Below are 20,619 nucleotides of genomic sequence, written 5' to 3' on the forward strand. Positions count from 1 at the left end.
TTCATTAGTCTTCTTTCTTAATGTTTGCAGTAAGAACCCAACATTGGCATAAAAAGTAACCAAGATTATCAATCGACTATCATTATTAATACTAAGGCCTCACTGACAAAAATCCTGGCTTCGCCCCTAGGTGTAGTCTTGGTAATCTCACCGATAGATGGGGTTAAACCAATTTCTCTTACCATCAATTAGAATGTAGATCTAGCAAAACCAAGGATTTATATCTATATCATGTGGGACAAGATCAACTACTTGACTTCTGTGTACACAGCTCATTATGTGATTATATCTTTCAATGTGATCCACATGGGGACCTCCATGTTGCATAGGACAATGGTTTGATGTTATGGAGACCAATTTAAAGATACTTTTGATGGTTAGGTTCTTAAGGTTTTTCTTGATTGGTAAGCTAGAGATTGGAGATCTCATGAGTCATGACCCTTCATTTAGTTTTATTTTTTAAATGTAAAGAGAGTATAGGAGGCATTAACTACAATGTAGAACATAAGAGTGCATATCTTGTTTGGGAGGTGACGATACTAGGGCTATCGAACAGCTGAAGCGGAATGAAGTCCCAACTTGTTCACCACTCATCTCGAACAACCTAGACCATTTTTTTTGTTGGTATGCTGAGAATAAATAAGGGACCACCCTTTATTCAAAGAAAAAGAGGGCTATACATGAGCATAAGGATTATCATCGTTGAAGACTATATATAGACGGATCTCTTAGAATACACATCAAAGACATCTTGAGATGCAGCCCCATATTTAGCTAAAAAGTATGAAGCTCGGTTGGCTTCTTGCTAATGGAACTCAAATGAGCACTCCCTGAACTTGTTTCTTTGGTATCTATCATATGATGAATATATACTGCAACATACGAGTGCTCAATTTCATGCACCCTTAACACTCCAGATAACATAAGAAGAATCTGCACAAATACTAATATCTATTCGACTAAAACATCTCTTCAAGGCAAATTGTAATGCCTCGACCATGCCTGAAGCTCTATGAGAGCCAATGTGTTGTGTTGTCCATCCTCACAAAATGAAATTTCCCAGCCTATTGTGATCCCACCTAACCAACCTAATTCCTCCTCCAATATTTGATAGTGAACACGCATGTTAATCTCGATAATTCCCTCTTCTAGGGATGCTCAATACCTATTACTATTAGAAAATTCTTTGGACCGAACTTCATGACAATTTTAACGTTCAAAGGCAACCCATGATCCATCATTGATTCGATCATCACCAGCAAACTTACTATTAACATCTTCTGCAATGCTTTGAAGCTATATTGTAAGTTAAACCTAATTTGTAAATATATAAAGATTCAAGAGTAGTTTTAGTAAAAAGTCAATAAGGGTATTTTTGGTATTTAGGGTTGAAAAGAAAATTCATTAAGATAAAATTCTAGAAGCTAGAAAAGTCAAATGAGTCCAATTCATGTAAAAACTTCTAGGAATAGTTGAGAAGGTTAGAAACTCATAAATGAGAAGATAAGTGTTTAGAAATATCCCCCAAGCAGTTATATATACCCTTAAGGACCATCTTTTGGTGTAAGCACTTCAAAATGATGAGTTAAAGTTTCACGAAATCAATGACGTTTTTACTATACTATATACTTTTTCATTTATATAACTTTGTTGGAGAAATATATCAAGGTTGATAAGAACATATAAATAATTTAAAAAATAAATAAATTATAAAATAAAAAATAAAAAATAAAAAAGAGAAAAGTGATAACCATTGGTGAAAAGCTCCAATATATCGAGGATTGAACACGAGCTCTAGAGTGAACAGATCTACAAGGTTCATGATCGTGCCTCAAAACTAGAGCTTTGTTGGTGAGCTTCAATGGAGAGATCTTACCCTTCTTCGATGGTACAAAAAGGTTGGGAAGAAGTTATAATTTAGAAGAATATTTTCTAAGGGTTTACTAAAGAAATTGCAAGTGAAGAAATATTTGACAAAAAAAAAAAAACAAGTTACCATAGGAAATAGCCTTGTTTTGAGTATTAAAAAAAAAAAAAGTAGCCAAAATATTTTTATGCTAAATTGTTTTTTTATGCCATTTCATTATACTTACGAAATTTTTATGCTAAAAGTCCATTTTTCTAATCCAAAAGACACTTTTACGAATTTTAAGATATCCCAAAACTTATGCCAAATATAGTATCAATTTTCGCATATTCTATTTTGAAAAGGCTTTTTTGACACATGCATTGGGGAATGATTTTGGGAAGAATGATTTCAGACGCTTAGATTCCTTCAACAATAACTCAAAATAGCTTATGAATCTTCCTCCAAAATTAGAGTTTTTTTGTTTAGGGCAGCGAAGAAGACGTTAATGGAAGTGAGGTTGTGGTTGATTTTTTTTTCAATGGTGAAGAGAGAGGGAGAGAGAACGTTAATGGAGAGCTTGGTTGCGACTATTTTTTTAATGGTGAAGGGAGAGGGAGAGAGAATGTTAATGGAGAGCTTGGAAGAAGAAGATGGAGTTGCTATTTTTTTTTTTTTTAATGGAGCTTGGGTTGTGCAGATTTTTTTATGTTTGGAGAATTGGGGGTGGTGATCCCACGCTACTCACCTTAATGATCTCTCATAGACCATTTTTAAATTAATTGACGATTGGAACTTGATTTTAATTCAATTGGATTTGGATTTCAATTTGATCGAGTGGATTTTGCTTTTAGTTGATTGATTTAATTTTGAATTCGATTGATCGATTTTAGTTTTGAATTTGGTTGATTGATTTTAATTGGTCGATTGAATTTTAATTTCAATGTTAATCGATGGATTGGATTTTGATTTAAAATTTTGATGGATTTTAATTTTCACTTTGCTTAATCGATAGGATTTTCATTTGACTTTTGTTTGATTATGATTTGATTTTGAATTTTTTTTTTAATTTAATTTTGAATTTTAATTTGATTTTAAAATTTGGTTTGGTTGATTCAATTTTAATTTTATTTTGATTTTATTTCGAATTTGATTCAGTCGAATGAGTTCGATTATGTATTTATTGGTTGGTTGGTTTTTATTTTTATTCTTATTTTTAATTTAATCAGTTGAATAATTTTAATTTTGATTTTCGATTTGATTTTGCATTTTAATTTGATTTTTGGTTAGATTTTAATTTGATTTTCGATTTGAATTTGATTTAAATTTTAAATTGGTTTCTTGATTAAATTTTAGTTTAATTTTCAATTTGAATTTCATTTTGAATTTGATTTGAATTTTAAATTGGTTTCTGAGTTAAATTTAGTTTAATTTTTTATTTGAATTTTATTTTGATTTTCAATTTGAATTTAATTTTCCTAGGGATCAGGGTCTCTGTGTTAGAGTTGGATATTGAGGGGTATTTTGATCATTTTTATGATTTTTTTTAAATTTCTCTGTTTTCATCGATTTGGGTCCCATTAGACTCAAAATCACATTCTGAGTACAATGGAGGTACTTTCGAGATTTTTCAAAAGTCCAAAATTTATGAAGGGTATTTTCGTCAATTTTGTGATTTTTATAGATTTTTACGGATTTTGGCATGAGGTTTCTTTTAGTTCATGTGTGGTTATTTCTAAGTCTCAAATCCATATTTTCCTAGTGTAGCAAGGTCCTTAAGTTATCGAATTGTGTAACGAACTTATGCGTATGTGCTTGCTAAGTCGAACGTAAGATGTAGCGATCCTAAGCGTATGTAAACTTCTATGTTGAGTCGTGATGAGTAGGGGATGAAAAGAAATTAGAAACAGAATGAATCAAGCAGTACTCATAAGCTTTCGAGTTTTTTATGCTCATCATTGGAAATCCACAACAACCAAGTGACGAATTGTCGAATTAGGCAGATGCAAAAAATGGGGTGTCTACGTCATTAGGAAACCTCTATCCTCAGTTTACAAGTTGAAAAATCATGGACCATCAATTTTAAACATTAATTTGTAAATCACTTTTGATGAGGTTAGAAATTTCACAATGGGCTGACTTTTTGGGAGGATTTGGCTCTCAATTTTGGTGGTCGAACGCTACCTATATATATATTAGTGGGTCGTCATTTTTTGTACTTTAAAATGAGATCTTGTCGAATTTTACTTCTAGTGAGCTTATTATTACCAAGGCCTTTGAAAGTCATCTTTACTCATTTCTTAATAGATGAAGTTAAAAACAAAAAAACAAAAAAAACATTCCATTTCAGTAAATTACTAGTGAAAAGAAACTTGAGACTCTAGAGAAAAAAAAAAAAAAAACAAGTCTTGACTAAATAATTTTCTATTTCAACAAGTACAGGAGATGTACCAAACGATTACACACACAAGTAAACATCGATAATCTTAGACAAAACTACAAAAAAGAAAAAAGAAAATTTGAGAAACTAATTAGCATTATGCCAAACCTATATCTAAAACAAAATAGGGAATGTTTCATCTCCCTGTTAAAGGGTTCTATCCTCGAGAAACATTTTCTTGATCACTTGCAACTCCACAAAAACATCTTTGATTTCCATTCTGTCACCTAATGATTCTGCAGAACATAAAACTCCAATTTTAAACATGCGAATCAGGTATTCTTTCATCTCATCATTGATAGCTTGATTATGTTCTTGTTCTAAGCGTAGACACGGATCCACAATTTCCATCACTCGCTCAGTCAAAGCAATTTTGGAAAACTGATGAAGGCTTAAACCATCCGTAAACATTTCATTAGTTGGCCTCTTTCCCGTTAACATCTCCAACAAAAGTATCCCGTAACTGTATACATCGCCTTCTATAGAGACATCAAGACCCATGCCATACTCTGCAATCCATGCATTGTTGGGTAAGTATTTAAGTCATGTTATAGATCTAATTTAAATTACAAATAATTTTTAAAATATATGTAAAAAATTTGAAAACAAAAAGAATGAATATAGATTAAATTCTTACCTGGAGGAATATACCCAATAGATCCTTTTATAAGTATTGAACTGGTTTCAATTTCACTGGAATTGTATGTGCTGCTAGAAAGAATCTTTGCCAAGCCAAAGTCACCCACGTGGGCGGTCATGTCGTCATCGAGAAGAACATTGCTTGGCTTTAGATCACAATGAATAGTTGGTGTATGGCAATGATTATGAAGATAATCCAATGCAGAAGCAATGTCGATCGCTATGTTTAGTCTTTGGCCAAGGTTCAAATTTCTCGATAAGGGCCTTTCGTTTGAACTTGGGTGCAACCAATTTTCTAGACTCCCATTAGACATGAACTCAAAAACTAGAGCTTTGAAATCATTACCTCTAAAATCCACACTTGAGCATGTAGTTAGGATCTTGAGTAGATTTCGGTGTTGGACTTTTCTTAAAGCGTTACACTCGGTTATAAAACTCTTGGAAGCTCCTCGTACGTTAAGGTTGAGTACCTTCACCGCAACATGCTTCTCATCTGGATGAATCGTTCCTTTATATACAGATCCAAAATTTCCTATACCAATCAAGTTGGCTGAGGAAAATCCTTCTGTTGCTTTATGGAGATCATTGTAAGAAAGCCTTTTATACCAATCACCCAGGAAAAAAGAGGAAACGGATTTCATTCGTGGATTTCTCTTCCAATAAAGAGCAAGAACGGATGTCACCACAATTGCAACTAGAATAGCCACACCGATTATCACCTTGAAAGCAAGAGATGTTCCTCTTTGTTTAGATTTCCTGATGGGGCATGCAGGTAATTGAAGTTTTGGGATGCCCCCACAGAGCTTAGTATTTCCAAAAAGTGTAAATGCACTTGCATTTTGAAAGACTCCCTTTTTAGGTACCTCACCCTCAAAGTCATTGAAAGAAATATTCAGATTTTGTAAGAACTTAAGGTCCTCTAAATCTTTCAGAATATGTCCAGATAAGTTATTGCACGAAAGATCTATATTTTCAATACTTTTCAAAGAAATAAAAATTGAGGGAATAGGTCCTTGAAAGAAATTGCCTTGCAAATAAAGGATTTTCAAGCTCAGACAACTACCAAGGGTTCTAGGTATTTCTCCTGACATATTATTCTCGGAAACATCAAGTGATTCAAGATTTTTCATGTTACCCACATCTGAAGGTAGGGGCCCAGTCAAAGAATTGTTTGCTAAGCTAAGAGAAATTAACTGCGACGATGAGCCAATTACCCATTTGGGTATGGTTCCATTAAGGTTGTTTCTAGAAAGATCCAAAATTTGCAAATATTGAGAATTCCCAATAATTGAAATGATGTTTCCTTCTAAGGAATTGTACGATAAATTGAGATGGAATAACCGGGAGAGATTACCTTGGAAGCTTGGTATATGTCCAGAGAACATATTTCCACTTAAGTCCAAGAACTGTAGATTTTGAAGCATCCCGATGCCCTGGGGAATACTACCGGAGAGAAAGTTATTATCCACACTCAATGCAATTAAGTTAGTAAGCTTCCCAATTTCAGATGGAATGTTTCCGAATATCTGATTCACTCCTAGGTTTAACGTATTTAGTTGGTTGGAGAGATTGGCTATAGAGTTGGGTAGCTTACCTCCAAAATTATTGGAATGGATATCCAAAAAGTGTAGATAGGTAGAGTTGGTTAAATAATTGAGGAAATCCAAGTCATTCGATTTCCCACTTCCAAGATTATTGTCACCCAAATTTATTTCTTTAATGCCCTTTAGGTTTCCCACCTCAATAGGGACTTGCCCAATAAAATTGTTTTGAACGATATGAAACCTCTCAAGTCTTGTAGCATTTGAAATTGATACAGGAATTGATCCAAAAAAATTATTACCTCCAATCAAAAATAAGCGGAGATTATGAAGATTGAGGCCTATCTTAAGTGGAAGACTCCCAGTCATTTGATTTAGTGTTATGGAAAACCATTCTAAATACGTGAGATTGTAAATAGAGGGAGGAATCATACCAGACAAAATATTTACACCTATTGAAAAAATTGTCAGATTTTTCAATTGGCTGAGGGAATCAGGAATACTTCCTTCCAATCTATTATATTCTAGCGCAAGAATGTTGAGAGATGAAAGATTCCCAAGGGAAGTAGGGATACCTCCTGTTAGATTATTGTTACCTAGAGCCATGACAATGAGCTTGGACAAAGAGCCAATCTCTCTGGGAATATTTCCTATGAGATTGTTCTTAGCTAAACGAAGGATTTTGAGGTGGGAGCAGTGGGACAAATTGACTGGAATTTCTCCCACAAAAGAATTATTGCTCATGTTGAATTCTTGTAATCTGAACAAACGGCCGACTTCTTGAGGGATTTTACCTTGGAAGCTGTTATTTAGGAGATTAATACTCCTTAGGAAAGAGAGGTTCCCAATATAGGGAGATAGGGAACCCACCAACCCTTGGGACTGCAGGTTCAACGTTATCACCCTTTGATGTCGACGACTGCATGTAATGCCTTCCCATTCACAAAAATGAAAAGAACTATTCCAAGATTTCATAACTTGTAGAGGGTCATGAATGAGATCCTTGAAGGCAAGTAAGGCAAGTCGATCAGTTTCATTCCCTTGGATGCTGGATGTGGCCAAGCCTGTTGGCAAGCAAATAAACAAGAAAATTAGGGAATATTGAAAAAGAAAGAAACCAATTAATGTACTCATCATATGGTGAAAATTAAGCTCTTCACTTAAAAGGATCTTCTTGAGTGAAATTTATAGACAAAGAGCCGTTGAAACAGTTGTACATTGGAATTAAGTAATTAAAAGATTCCATGGAAGAAGCACTTAGACAAGTCATTGGACTAGGACTAGATTTTAGTGGACGGCCAATGGACGGCTAATTTTATGTTATAATTTTAGGCTGATGTCATCTGAGACTGTCTTTAGCTAACATGCTATATGCCCACACATTAATAATTATTTAAATAATAAAATAAATATATTTTTACAAGGACAAATACGTTTGGATTATGAAATTGGCAAAATAATTAAAATAAAATAAAAAGTCTATTGTTCGACCTGCAGCCCAAAACCTAGAGTTAGGTGAGATGAAGAGTGTAAATACCTCACAACGTGACTCACAAATTACTCGTTTCATCATCTCAGTCCAATAAGGTTTTAACTCATTTGCTATCCATATCAAAATTACCACTGTTCAATTTTTATAAAAATGCAGGGAAGCCAAATTTCGTAGATATTTGACGTAATATTCTCTTGGAAAACAATTTTATTTTTTTTATTTCAAATTTCTATAGGGGTAAAGGGTCACCAAAGTTTTGTTCAACAGTGCTACATTGTATTGATTGCATCATGGTAGAAATTTGATGGCGCCACCACCATCGTCGGACCTAAATCCTTGTTTTTTTTTTTTTTACTTTATTATTATTATAGTTTTCCTCAATAAAACCGCATCTCCTTTCATATCTCTACAAATCTCCCACGTTTATACATTCATCTCTTACAATTTCATTTTTTTTTCATATAAAAAAAATTTCTTTCCAATTAGTGTTCTTTCATTTAAATCGCACAATCCTAATTTCTTTGCTCTTGGCACTATAAAAACTAGGGCTTTTAAAGGCTCTTATTTTGGACGATTTTGTTGAAGCGTCGAGATAAGAAAATGAAAGGGGCTTTTGGAGGTAGTTTCTTCAGAAACGTCATGGAAGAACGAAGAGCATCTTCAACGTAGATCAAGTGGAGGTTTTTTCACACCGACGGTTCTAGGAAAATGCCTCAAATTTCATACCAAAAGGGACGTTTTTCAGAAAATGCCGCACAAATCAAATCAATGAGAGTGTTTTTTTAGAAAAACGCCATAAAATCCAAATCAACAAGGCATTTGTTGAGGAAATATTTTGACACAATTCTTTTGGCCTGATTCTTTTTGATCTGCTCCTCTCTCTCTCTCTCTCTCTCTCTCTCTCTCTCTCTCTCTCTCAACACTACAAGAAAACAGTGAATCAGGAACAAAATTATAAAACGGATTTTATCCATTTCTAATTAAAAATGGTTTAAACCGTTTTACATTTAAAAACCGTTTTATCTGCATTTTATTCGACCCGAAATCCGTCTGTATAGTTGGAACGAAACTCGATCTCTGTCGCTCTCTCCTGATCGTCTCCTCTCTCTCTCTATCACTGTCACTCTCTCGTCTCTCTCTCTCAATCGTCTCTCTGGATCTCAGTCACTCTCCCTCGATCTCATCTCTCTCTCAGTCGCTCTCCCTCGATCTCGTCTCTCTCTCTCTCTCTTAGTCGCTTTGCTCGATCGTGGCTTGAGTATAAATAAGCTTCATGAGCTTGAGCTCTTCAGTCGTCTCCATCTACAACCAAACAACTTCTTGATCCATCTTTTTAGATCTGAATTCTTAATTTCGTGTTTCTTCAAATTTTCATTTTTTATTTGTTGAATTTTTGGCTATTTATGGAAATTAATTGTTTGAAGAATCAAATATGGTGTGAATTGTTTGATGTTTGTGACATCTTTGAGGAATGAAGGATAGGAAAACCGAATTTCAGTTTTGTTGTGGTGTGTGGTTGTTTGGACTTTAATTGCAGGAACTTATGATAGTTTTTTTTAAAAGAAAAAGCTACTTTTATTCGGTTTGATTATCGATGTAATCAGAATTTTTAAATCTGTAAGTTATTTTGTACCCAAATACTTTCTCAATGTCTTTGCTTCATCAGGTTTCCATAATGCATACAAATGCTAGATCTTTGATGAACATAGTATTACAGACTTGGGGACGAAAATTAGAATAATTGTGGGATGAATATACATATTCCAAGCAGATAAAAACTCTCACACCTGCCATGGGGACATGATTTGAAGGGTAACCAACTTTGTTACCCCACCCATGTTTAAATTCTTTAGAGAATTACAAAAATGGGTATAATCGTTTTGAAAATTCCAGAATCGGGTATGAAAAGATAATTACAACTTACAAATATTGTTATATTCAATTTTCTAAATAACTTTTTATTATGAAAATAGGTTAAGTTGCAAACTCACTCCTCTTTGCTTAAAATTAAAGTTGTGAAATGCAATCCTAATCAGGACATAACTTTAGGTCCAAAAGTTTCTTTCACTATTATTATATATGTTTTTACGTAGCTTACAAAGATCTATCTAGTTAGAACCATAGTCACCAAGTCGAAGTACGGATTTAAAACAGCAAGGGATATTTTCAGAAAAAAAAAACAGGAAAAAAAATGGAAAAAAATATATATTCATAATGTAATGTATATATATTAGAGATTTATTCTAAATTTATAATGTATTTTTGAGAAAAAAATCAAGTTTGGAGCATTAAAACGCGTTTATTTTGAAAGGTTTTTTTTTCCCCTGTTAGTGAAAATCATTTGATTATCGAAGTGTACTCTGTTGGACCTCTCTGTAATTTGAAAAATGTGTTATTTTTAATTTCTTAGATCTAAGGGGATTTGATTTTCTATATATTTTATATGGTGCATTTGTGCTTATTAACAATATAGACGTGATTGTCTAGGAGTAGGACTCCTTATTCAAGTCTACTTTACAATTGCATATCAGATTTTACAATAGATGCTTGATGTCAGATCCACAGTGTTTCATGATAATGTTGCTTGTCTGGTGTAGCGTGTTTTTTTATTTATTTTTTGTCCTTTTAAATGTCAACCACTATGTACAACTATTTCTCATTTGGGGGTTTGCACATTTTTGTATTGTTATGTTCATTAATGAATAGAAACCAGATTGGGAATTCAGATATCTCGAGGTCTCGTTAACAAGACCTTTATTACAATTATACAGTTAACATGTGATAGTTTTTGTACGTCTTTCTGTTTGGAAAAACTATATTTAAAGTTGTTGCTGAATTGTTGAAACAACTTGTAGAATTGAATTGAGTGTACTATTGGGTAACTTATTATATTATCATATTTAAGATATTAAATAATTAGCACGACTGATTTTTATACTCTATGATAATCTTTGGTATTCGCGTCTTATTAATGTTGAGAAACATACAAAGGTATGATCCTAAGATTGTATAAGGCACTTTTGATTTTGTAGATATAATAGGGACACACAACCCCAAATATCTAGTAGGTAATTTATATTTGTTTGGAGTACCTCGACTTAATTTCAATTTCTTTCAGACTGTGAACAACATTTCAATGCTATAAATGTTGGGTTTGTTAAAGCTTGAATGTTGTAAATGAGAATGATAAAAACCATGATGATGATGATGATGATGATTTAGATACGATTTTGTAGTTGTGTGTTGTTTGCGATATAGAAATTGAATGATAAACATCTTCTCTTTTTCTAGATTTTGCATGATTAAATTTATTTTGTTTATTTATGATTTCATTATTTAAATAGACAAGAAAATTGGGAGATCAAACCCCATGTGACGAACTTTTCCTATAAACAGGTAATACTTTAGTTCCGTACTTTTTGCATCTCTTATAGTATGATTCTTAGTTCCTTCTTGGCTCATGTACATTCTTGAGCAAATTTACTTAATTTTCTGTTGCATACTCTGGTCACTCATGCTGTGCCACAGGAGGTTTGCACAATTTAATCCTGAACTTCAGTAATCGTTTTTTATTATTGATAATCAAACTCTCTGCTGCCACAAATTTTGTGATTGAGAAGGCAAATTTCAAAAAATAAACATATAAATTGTGCTACAATCTCTTTGGGTTTCCAATGTCTTTTGCAAAAATATAGCATCTTAATATTCCTTGATCTTATCTCCAAGACTGTACAAACTCTAACTTGATATTGAACCAATGAGGGGGTGTAAAACTTTGATCTCATAACAGTCTCAGGATTGGTTTAGGATGTCTGGTATGAGGAACAATGTGGATTAGTCTCATATTTGAGACCCCAAAGAGCATCTTGGCTTGTGGTAGTGGAGTTGCGCCACAACCAAAGTACGAGGAAGAAGAGAGAAGAGAAGCCAGGAAGGGGGAGCATTCTGATTTTTACAAACCTATTGGGGTATATTTTTGGTACCCACAGCACACTCTTGGACTTTCATAAGTCCAATATTTGGCAAGATGACTGGATTAAATGGTTCTCCCTTATCCCTGGGTGGCAGTAGCACATAAAGGGTTGTGATACAAGGACAGAACTGAAGGAAAGAGGGGGGAGGGGGGATATTTTTGATAACCACAACATACCATTGGACTTTTATATGCCTCATATTGGCCAAGATGATTGGCTTCCATGTTAGGTCTTATCAAGTATGACGTTTTTCCAATTGAATTAGAATTGGATGGCTAAATTGGAAAAGTATTTGCAAATAAAAAAGTTGTAAGATGACACCAAGGCAAGTTATGCCTCCTGAAATAGAATGTGGAATGATATATTCATAAAATTAATGCATCCAAAATAAGGATGTTGAGATGGATGAGTGGAAAAATTAGAAAAAATAAAATAAAATCAGAAATGCGTGCATTGTGAAAATGCAAGAGTGGCCCAATATGTTATAAAATAAGGGCATGGAATAAGGAACTGGAAGGTAGATATGCAAATAACTCAGACAAGGCTTTGATAATGAAACGTATTTGTGGCCAAAAACTATGGTAAAGAGATAATAGAGTTCTTACTCTTTACATGGAAAATGGTCGCTCTCTCCCATGCTATGGAATCTAAAACCTTTAAATCTTTTTCTCTTTACATACAGTGGTATCGGTATTTGTTTCACATCAAATTTGGCTCAACTATAGACCCAAAAATTTCATTTTATTTATTTTTGATAGGTGCAAGTACGAAGGTTGGGTTTTCATCTCATGTATGTGGTATTAACACAGGCTTTACCACCTCAATGATGTGGCACCTTCAAAAAATTTAAGAAAGCAAACACACACATATATATAAATAAAAATAAAAGCTAAACACCCTAGTTGATCTTGCCATTCTCATCGACAAATCCTGCATCAATTAGCTTCGGAATGTTAACTCCCACGGGCCTGCATGCTCTAGCTGATGGCAAAAAAGCTACTCCTCGAATAATCCTACTTATAATAGTTAGTTTTTTCTTGTTATTGATAATTTTGGGTAACTCTCCAGGTTTTGGTGAAAATTGGAAAAAAAAAACAACCAGGTTTCAAATGGAGCACAAGAGCACCGTCATGTTCTGAAGGAATTCTCAAGGATGCTGGACAATCAAAAAAATGTCTATACATTGTTCCTGGTTATTTTTTAGGTATGGGATGCAAGAATAGCAGACCCAAAGTTGTTGGTGTTTCTGAAAATCTTACCGTAATATTGTTCCCATTGCACGACATTGGTGTCAAAATAGGAAGTTCTTATAGGTGACTAGCATTTTAACATACATTTTTTTTGGTCATTCATTTAACATACGTTTGATGTGGGGCTATGTACGCATTGCATGCTTGGTGGGCATATACAGCATGACGGGTTCAAATAAGAGGTTGGGAGAAGGTAAAGTTGATCAGCTTTCACTCGTCTTATATATAGACATGGTTCTTACAGGGGATCAGCTATAACAATCATTGAACAATGACTTCTTGGTGTTTTCTGAACGGGACTGTTGAATGGTTTATCTTTTAACATCTTTCTAGTTTGGGTGGGAGTGTACTTATTTGTGCATTGTGCCACATTTGGCAAACACATAAGTGCCAAGGTTAGGTGTCATGTTTTACATGCTAGACATTAGAATACCATTGAAAGGTTGAGGTTATATGGATTATGCATGGAGTTTGTTTCCATTGTGCATAATACTTGGACTGAATTCATAATTTCTATTGCAGATATTTTGGAGGATTATGGTGCATTAAAATTCTCATTCTTATAATTAGCTTGGTTAGAATTGAATAAAGAAACACATTTTGGAGATTTTGTGTGTCATCGGTTTTATTTACTTTGTAGGGAAAGCGTGGTATCAAGAAACAATTTTAGTGATGTAAAGTACACAATTTAAGGGTTGTTTATGACTGTTATCACTTTTTCTTGTGACTTCTATTGTGGAGCATATGCATGTAAAGCAATAAGAGCTATGAATATGTTGTTGCTTTGATGACTGCCCTTCCACTATTTCTATTGTATTATTGTTTCTTGGGATATCTCTAACTCAGTTTGATAATGATCGATCGAGTGACATTGCTTCTTTGGTTTGAACTAAGAAATCCCTCAGATATGATATGATGCAAAATGGATCTTGTTATATCATTGATCATTGGTTTTGTTTATTGTAAATATCTCAATATTCACATCTTTAAATTTTATTTAAAAATTTTCTATAATAATAAGCTTTAAAATACTATTTGATCTATATATTCTTGTATAGGTGTTGCAGTTGGGGGTGGGTGCCAAGCGTTGGTAGCTTATATTAACTTAGCTTGTTACTTCGTTTTTGGACTCCCTTTTGGGTTCTTTCTGGGCTACAAATTGAACTGGGGAGTTGAGGTAAATCTCACTTTCATTGCCACATTTGCTTTCGGATAATATAGCAATTGAAAGTTTTTGGAGCATATCAAGTTTTATACTAATGTGTAGTGCTATGGTTGTAGGGAATCTGGGCTGGCATGGTTTGTGGAACTGTTCTACAGACCTTGATTCTCTTGATAGTCATTTGGAAAACCAATTGGAACCAGGAGGTAACCAACATTTCATTCTCTTCTAATGCCTATATAAATCAACCTAACAATTAAAAGCAAACCTCTAGATACATATTTACAAATTGGATGGTTGTACTACGTGATCATCTGCTTTAATTTCTTCAAGTTCTGATTTGAAAGATTTTAGTACTCAACCCATTGTACGGTAAGGTCTGAACCTTTCATTAATTATTACTCTCAGATTGAGCTTAGGAAAGAAAGGTCATTTCCTTCAACATAGGACCCTAGATTTTGATGAGTATATATTGTAGTGTGTAAGGAAAGAATGCACAGTTTAAGGGTTATTTATGACTGTTATAACTTTTTCTTGTGACTTCTATTGTGGAGCATATGCATGTAAAGCAATAAGAACTATGAATATGTTGTTGCTTTGATGACTGCCCTTCCACTATTTCTATTGTTTTATTGTTTCTTGAGATATCTCTAACTTAGATTTGCATTTTTCTACAGAAATTGGTGACTGATTGATGTTGGAAATTCTTCTATTCTTGTTTAGAATTGTAGAATTATATATGTGTTTCCAACACCAAATAAGCTTTTTCTTTCTTCTAAACACTTGTTTGAAACTGTAATGCTCATGTTTAAAGGGAATTTTTCTTTTCCAGTACGTTCATTCTTGGTTTCTGTATGCAACTTGTAGGATCCTGTGGTGAGGGGGGTAACCTTCGTAACAGTGAAGGTGAACGATTTATGGAACGTTATGCCCCTACACCGAAGATCTTGCATCAAGAGATGTTGTTTCAAGATCTATGACCATGGAAATTCGAGAAGGTCGTGGTGTAGGTATGTTTTTATTGCAGATGATATTCATGTCATCTTTGCAGACAACATCACGTGGTTTTCTGCACTAATGTCAAATAAATTTTGTTATGCTGAATGGGGACCCTCCCTTGACAGTATGTTTTGCTTAGATGTCAATTTCAAATATATTCCATCCGTAGAAGGCAATCCATTTTTTATTGTAACTTTCTCCTCTAATTTCTTTTATTGTAAAATTAAAAAATGAGATTGATTGCGTAGTACTGCATAGATCTAGTTAATGATCGATTGATCAATCGATCGTAACAATTTGATCATTAATTAATTTTTATTGCCCAATTGTTAGGCAAGGTGGTTGGGTTACTGATACAAGAAACAACATCATCAGCTGTGGTATTGGTATCATACTTAATGAAAATTATTATTTATTTATTTATAAAGTGATGATGTGGTTACTGCTGGCTGGCTGATCCCTCCTAACAATTAACATAGTGCCACTACCATAATAACACAACACCAGCTTGGTTAAATGACTAATTAAACCCTTGATACTGGCACTTAATTAGTAAAATAAAATACTAACTCCTCCTATTTCCATTTTCAATTGTTGTTATGTCAGTTGCACCTTAGGAAATAAACCCGTATGCAGGCTATTGGTTCATGCCCAACTTAGACAGTCAGTCTTCGACAAGCCCTTCGATCTACTTTGAAGCTCGAAGATCCCCTCAGACTCTACCGAGGTATCGGGGTCTTGGTGCTGGTCCTACCCATGCTGTTTATTTCTCTGGTGAGAATCCAAATAATTCGGCCTGCCCATGCTGTTTCGGGTGTGTTTGCGGCAGTTGCAAGTGATGCCGTCTTCACACCTATGGATATGGTGAAGCAGAGATTGCAATTGAGTAGTAGTCCTTATATGGGGCTTTTTATGCATCTTATAGGACTACTGTTTTGATGAATGCCCCATTTACTGCTGTTCATTTTGCTACGTATGAAGCGGCCAAGAGGGGTTTGATGGATGTGTCCACAATAGAGAATGTGGACATTGAGAGGTTGGTGGTTCATGCCACGGCTGGGGCTGCTGGTGGGGCTTTGACTGCTGCATTGACGATTCCACTCGATGTGGTGAAGACTAATAGTTGATGTTGGGGGAGTCCTTGTTGAATTATCTGATGCAATTGTTCCTGGACTAATGGCTGCTGGGGATGGAGCGTGTGCGTCAGTTCATGGCACCAATCGTCTTGGTGCAAATTCTTTGCTTGACATTGTTGTTTTTGGTCGAGCTTGTGCAAATAGAGTTGCAGAGATCTATTGGCCTACTAAGTTTTATTCGTGCTCTAAAATATTGCTTCCACATTTTTTGTCAAATCCCATCCATATTGGCATATCTCTATTTTTTTTTTCAAAAGTTTAGATATCGATATGTGACAATTTTAGATATTGGTTTGTGACCGATGTCCAAAGTCTCAGACTTAGGATATCAGTATTATAGACATCGGATTCTAATCGATGTCTAAGGCATATTTTTGTAGTGTTAGTGCTTTCAGATTTTGAACGGTTTCAAGCCGTTCCAAATTCTGAGTTTTTGGCACAGTTTCTAACCGTTCCAAATACTGACATCTATTTAAATTCATTAACGACGCCTTATTAAAGACGGTCGTTCAACCATGTCATAATCGTTTAGGAACGGTTATTAACCGTTCCTAATTTCCATTTTTGTTGTGGTGCAAAATCACGTCCTCTCTCAATTTGTTCAAGCTGAAGATTCATCAGGCTTGTTTTTTTATTTTTTCAAGCTCTGGATCTATTCTAGTATTAGACCTATCTAAGTAACTCAGTGATATTGGGTTTTCTTATTTATTATTTTTCCAGATTTGTGCATTTTAACTCTTGGTCTCTATCCATCTCTCTATATAACCTTTAGTTCTTTTGGTACTAAGGTTCATCAAGTTTTATTTTTTTATTGAAACTTTAATCAGGTTTGATAATATATTTTTGGTTCAAGCCTATTGGCAAGCAAATAAACAAGGAAATTAGGGAATATTAAAAGAGAAATAAACCAATTAATGTACTCATCATATGGTGAAAATTAAGCTCTTCATTTAAAAGGATTTTCTTGAGTGAAATTTATAGGCAAAGAGCCCTTGAAATAGTTGTACATTGGAATTAAGTAATTAAAAGATTTAATGGAAGCAGCACTTAGACAAGTCATTGGAATAGGACTAGACTTTAGTGGTGTGGGCACCACTGGGACGTCCAATGGTGGCTAATTTTGTGGTTATAATTTCCAATTTGATCTACATGTGGACCCTTAAACGTAGACTTCTTTAGTCTCAATCCATGCTTGACGCAAAAGCTAATGCTAACAAGATTTTAACTCATTTGCTATTAATACGTCCATCCGACCCTTATCCAAATAGAAATTTCCACTGTTCACTTTTTATAAAAATGTAGAGAGGCCAAATTTCGTAGATATTGGACAAAATATTATCTTGGAAAACAATTTTCTTTTTTTTATTTCAAATTTATATAGGGGTAAAAGGTCACCAAAGTTTAGTTCAACAGTGCTACATTGTATTGATTGCATCTGATGCAGCACCTGAAAAAATTATGACCTAAGGACTTAAAAATAATCACGTTGAGAGTGAAAGCAACCTCACGTCAAAATTCATAAAAATCTGTAAAAATCACTAAAATAACGAAAATACCCCTCATGAATTTCGAACCCCGAAAAATCTCGAAAATACTTTCATCGCATTGAAAATAGGATTTTGAGTCTAATGGTTCAAATTGACGAAAACAGAGAAATTTATGAGAAATCAATAAAATAATCAAAATGCTTCTCAATGTCTGAATTTGACCTAGAGACCTTGATTCTTAGGAAAAGAATGACAGAAAATTATCAATAAGATTACATGCATCAGAAATCTAAAAAATTAAAATTTAATCAAAATTCAATTAAAACTCAAATTAAAAATTAATCAAACAACTAAAATTTAATCAAAATCAAATTGAAACTCAAATTAAAATTTAACCAATCAATCAAAGTTAATAAAAATCAAATTTAAGTTCAAATTAAAAAGTACTCAACTAATTAAAATGCAAAATCAAATTAAAAATTAAAATTGAACCAACTAATTAAAATGCAAAATCAAGTTAAAAATTAAAATTTAACTAACTAATTAAATTTCAAATTAAAATTTAACCGATCAATCAAACTTCAAATTAAAAATCAATCAACCAATAAATTCAAAATTAAAATTCAATCAAACAGTCAAATTAATCAAAATCCAATTAAAATTCAAATTAAGAATTAACCAACCAATCAAGTTGAGTCTAATCAAATTAAAATAAAATCAATCAATCGAATCAAAAATTAAAATTCAATTGACCAATCAAATTAAAATTGAGGTTCAATCAATCAATCAATGCACCCAATCGATGGAGAAATATCAAAGTACGAGTAGCATGGGATCACCCTCCCATTCTTTTAAGAAGGAAGGAAAAGAAAAAAAAAGAAAGGAAAATAATGTGGATCTTCTCTCCTTGGTCTCTCTCTTCTACAGCACCCCTAGCCATCTCTATTCCCGCTCCCCACGTTTTAGAGGAAAAATGTCTCAATTCCAGCCGCCATTAATGTCCCACTCCTTCTCTGATTTCCTTTTCTAGATAACAGAGGCCAGAAGAAGTAAAAGAAGAAGAAAAAAACAGCCCCCAGCAGTCTCTGTCATTCTTTTGAAAGCCCAAAACAGCACCCACAACACTCACTATCTCCTATTTTTTTTCTTCTCTTCATCTCACGTTCTGGATCTTCTCCTCCACGTTTTTCTCCATCCCTCTCTCTCACGAGCTCCTCTCTCTCCTCCCTCTTTCTCTAATCTCTCCTCTCTCTCACGCTTTCTCTCTATTAGACTCCTTCTCCCATGCCCTCTCTCTACTGCCTTTCTTTCTCTTTCACGACCTCCTCAAATGTTGATCTCGCCCCCTCCAACTCTTTACATCAGCAACGCTACTCTCTCCCTCTCCAACTTTGTACAACAGCAATGCTGCTCTCTCTCTCCAATTTCGGACGGCAGCCAACCTCTCTCTCATGCTCCATCTTCTGCTTGAACAGCAGTCAACTTCTCTCTGCCCTCCTTTTCTGTCTTCTCCAACATCAGCCCCCCTTACTCTTCTTTGTCTCTAAACAACTCCTTAGCACAACAATCGTATTCTCGCCTTTTATTGATACAACACTTGCAAGTCGGCTCGAGTTGCAACTAAAAGAACACATGGTAGCCTCCATTCTATTGTAAAGGTAAGTTTGATTTCAATAGTGTTTATTTTTCTTTCTCCTCTTCATGATCTATTTTTTTTTTATATTTATTTTAGGATTACTTTGTCCATTGATGCTTTCTATTATTCTTGGATGATACTCATCGTGTGACTTGTGGTTCTCATCCCTTTCATTTTATTTCTAATATTCATAGGGTTAGGGATTGTATTATTTGTGCGAAATTTATGATCACTACGTTTAAGCTAATGAAATTGAAGTTAAACGAATTTCTTTTACTAGAATAACCCGAATTACTTTAGCAATTATCCATGTTTAGGAATAAGTAAAGATTAAATTCGATTAATCCTATCATGTGATGTATTGTTTGATGATTCGAGGATTGGTTGTTAGATTGGAAGGTGTCCATGATTTAACTATTAAATTGAGATTTAATTTGTGTGCAAAGATTTTGTTTTCTCTAATTTAGAAATTTCCAGCATGTGATATGTTTATTGGTTTAATAAAAATTATCGCTTGTGTAGAAAATTGATAGCTTGATAAGTTTTCATGCTTGCAATTAATCAATGGATAATTTGGGAAATATGCATGCTTCGGATGATGACTATTTTGAACATTTAAATATTATGCGCATATCCTCATTTTAGTGATTTAGAAATTGGACACATATGAAATTCTTTTAATTTAAAAATTTTACCTATATTCATATGCTGTCAATTTGGAAAGTTGCTATATTCATAGATTATCGATTTGGTAGTTATACATGATTTAAATTCTCTTGATTTTAGATAGTTCACTTCTATTCATCTAATACCAATTTAGTAATCTTGCATGGCTCATATTCTCCTAATTTGGGAATTTTAACTGACTTGGAAAATTCGTGTTCATAAGTTTCTATTTTGAAATTTTCATTTTTATAAATTTTTAATTTGAGAATTCATCATATTTGCAAATTTCTGATTTGTAAAATTTTTTTAATTTGAAAATTTCATAAATTGCCAATTTTGAAATTTCACTTT

The 20,619-nt window shown here is 33.7% G+C and overlaps 1 protein-coding gene and 1 pseudogene across 1 annotated transcript; one reads left to right on the forward strand and one right to left on the reverse strand.

Moving 5' to 3' along the window:
- Nucleotides 1-4,433: 4,433 nt before the first annotated feature.
- On the reverse strand, nt 4,434-7,600 carry LOC147381775 (uncharacterized). The gene is made up of 2 exons (XM_086429992.1): nt 4,924-7,600; nt 4,434-4,795 (listed from the first exon to the last, which is right to left on the reverse strand). The coding sequence occupies exons 1-2, from the start codon at nt 7,598-7,600 to the stop codon at nt 4,434-4,436; spliced, it is 3,039 nt and encodes a 1,012-aa protein (XP_086286118.1).
- A 5,744-nt stretch (nt 7,601-13,344) lies between these two features.
- Nucleotides 13,345-16,470, forward strand: LOC147381776 (uncharacterized; annotated as a pseudogene).
- Nucleotides 16,471-20,619: the final 4,149 nt, after the last annotated feature.

This window comes from Akebia trifoliata, unplaced genomic scaffold, assembly GCF_017979445.1.
Source record: "Akebia trifoliata isolate Shusen 1 unplaced genomic scaffold, ASM1797944v1 Contig00263, whole genome shotgun sequence".
NCBI lineage: Eukaryota > Viridiplantae > Streptophyta > Magnoliopsida > Ranunculales > Lardizabalaceae > Akebia > Akebia trifoliata.

Bases quoted from the DNA above. Each gene is read 5' to 3' on its own strand.
- LOC147381775 (XM_086429992.1), bottom strand. From the start codon at position 7,600: ATGAGTACATTAATTGGTTTCTTTCTTTTTCAATATTCCCTAATTTTC. The intron at 4,796-4,923 runs GTAAGAATTTAA...CATGGATTGCAG, and splicing joins TATTGGGTATATTCCTCCAG to AGTATGGCATGGGTCTTGAT.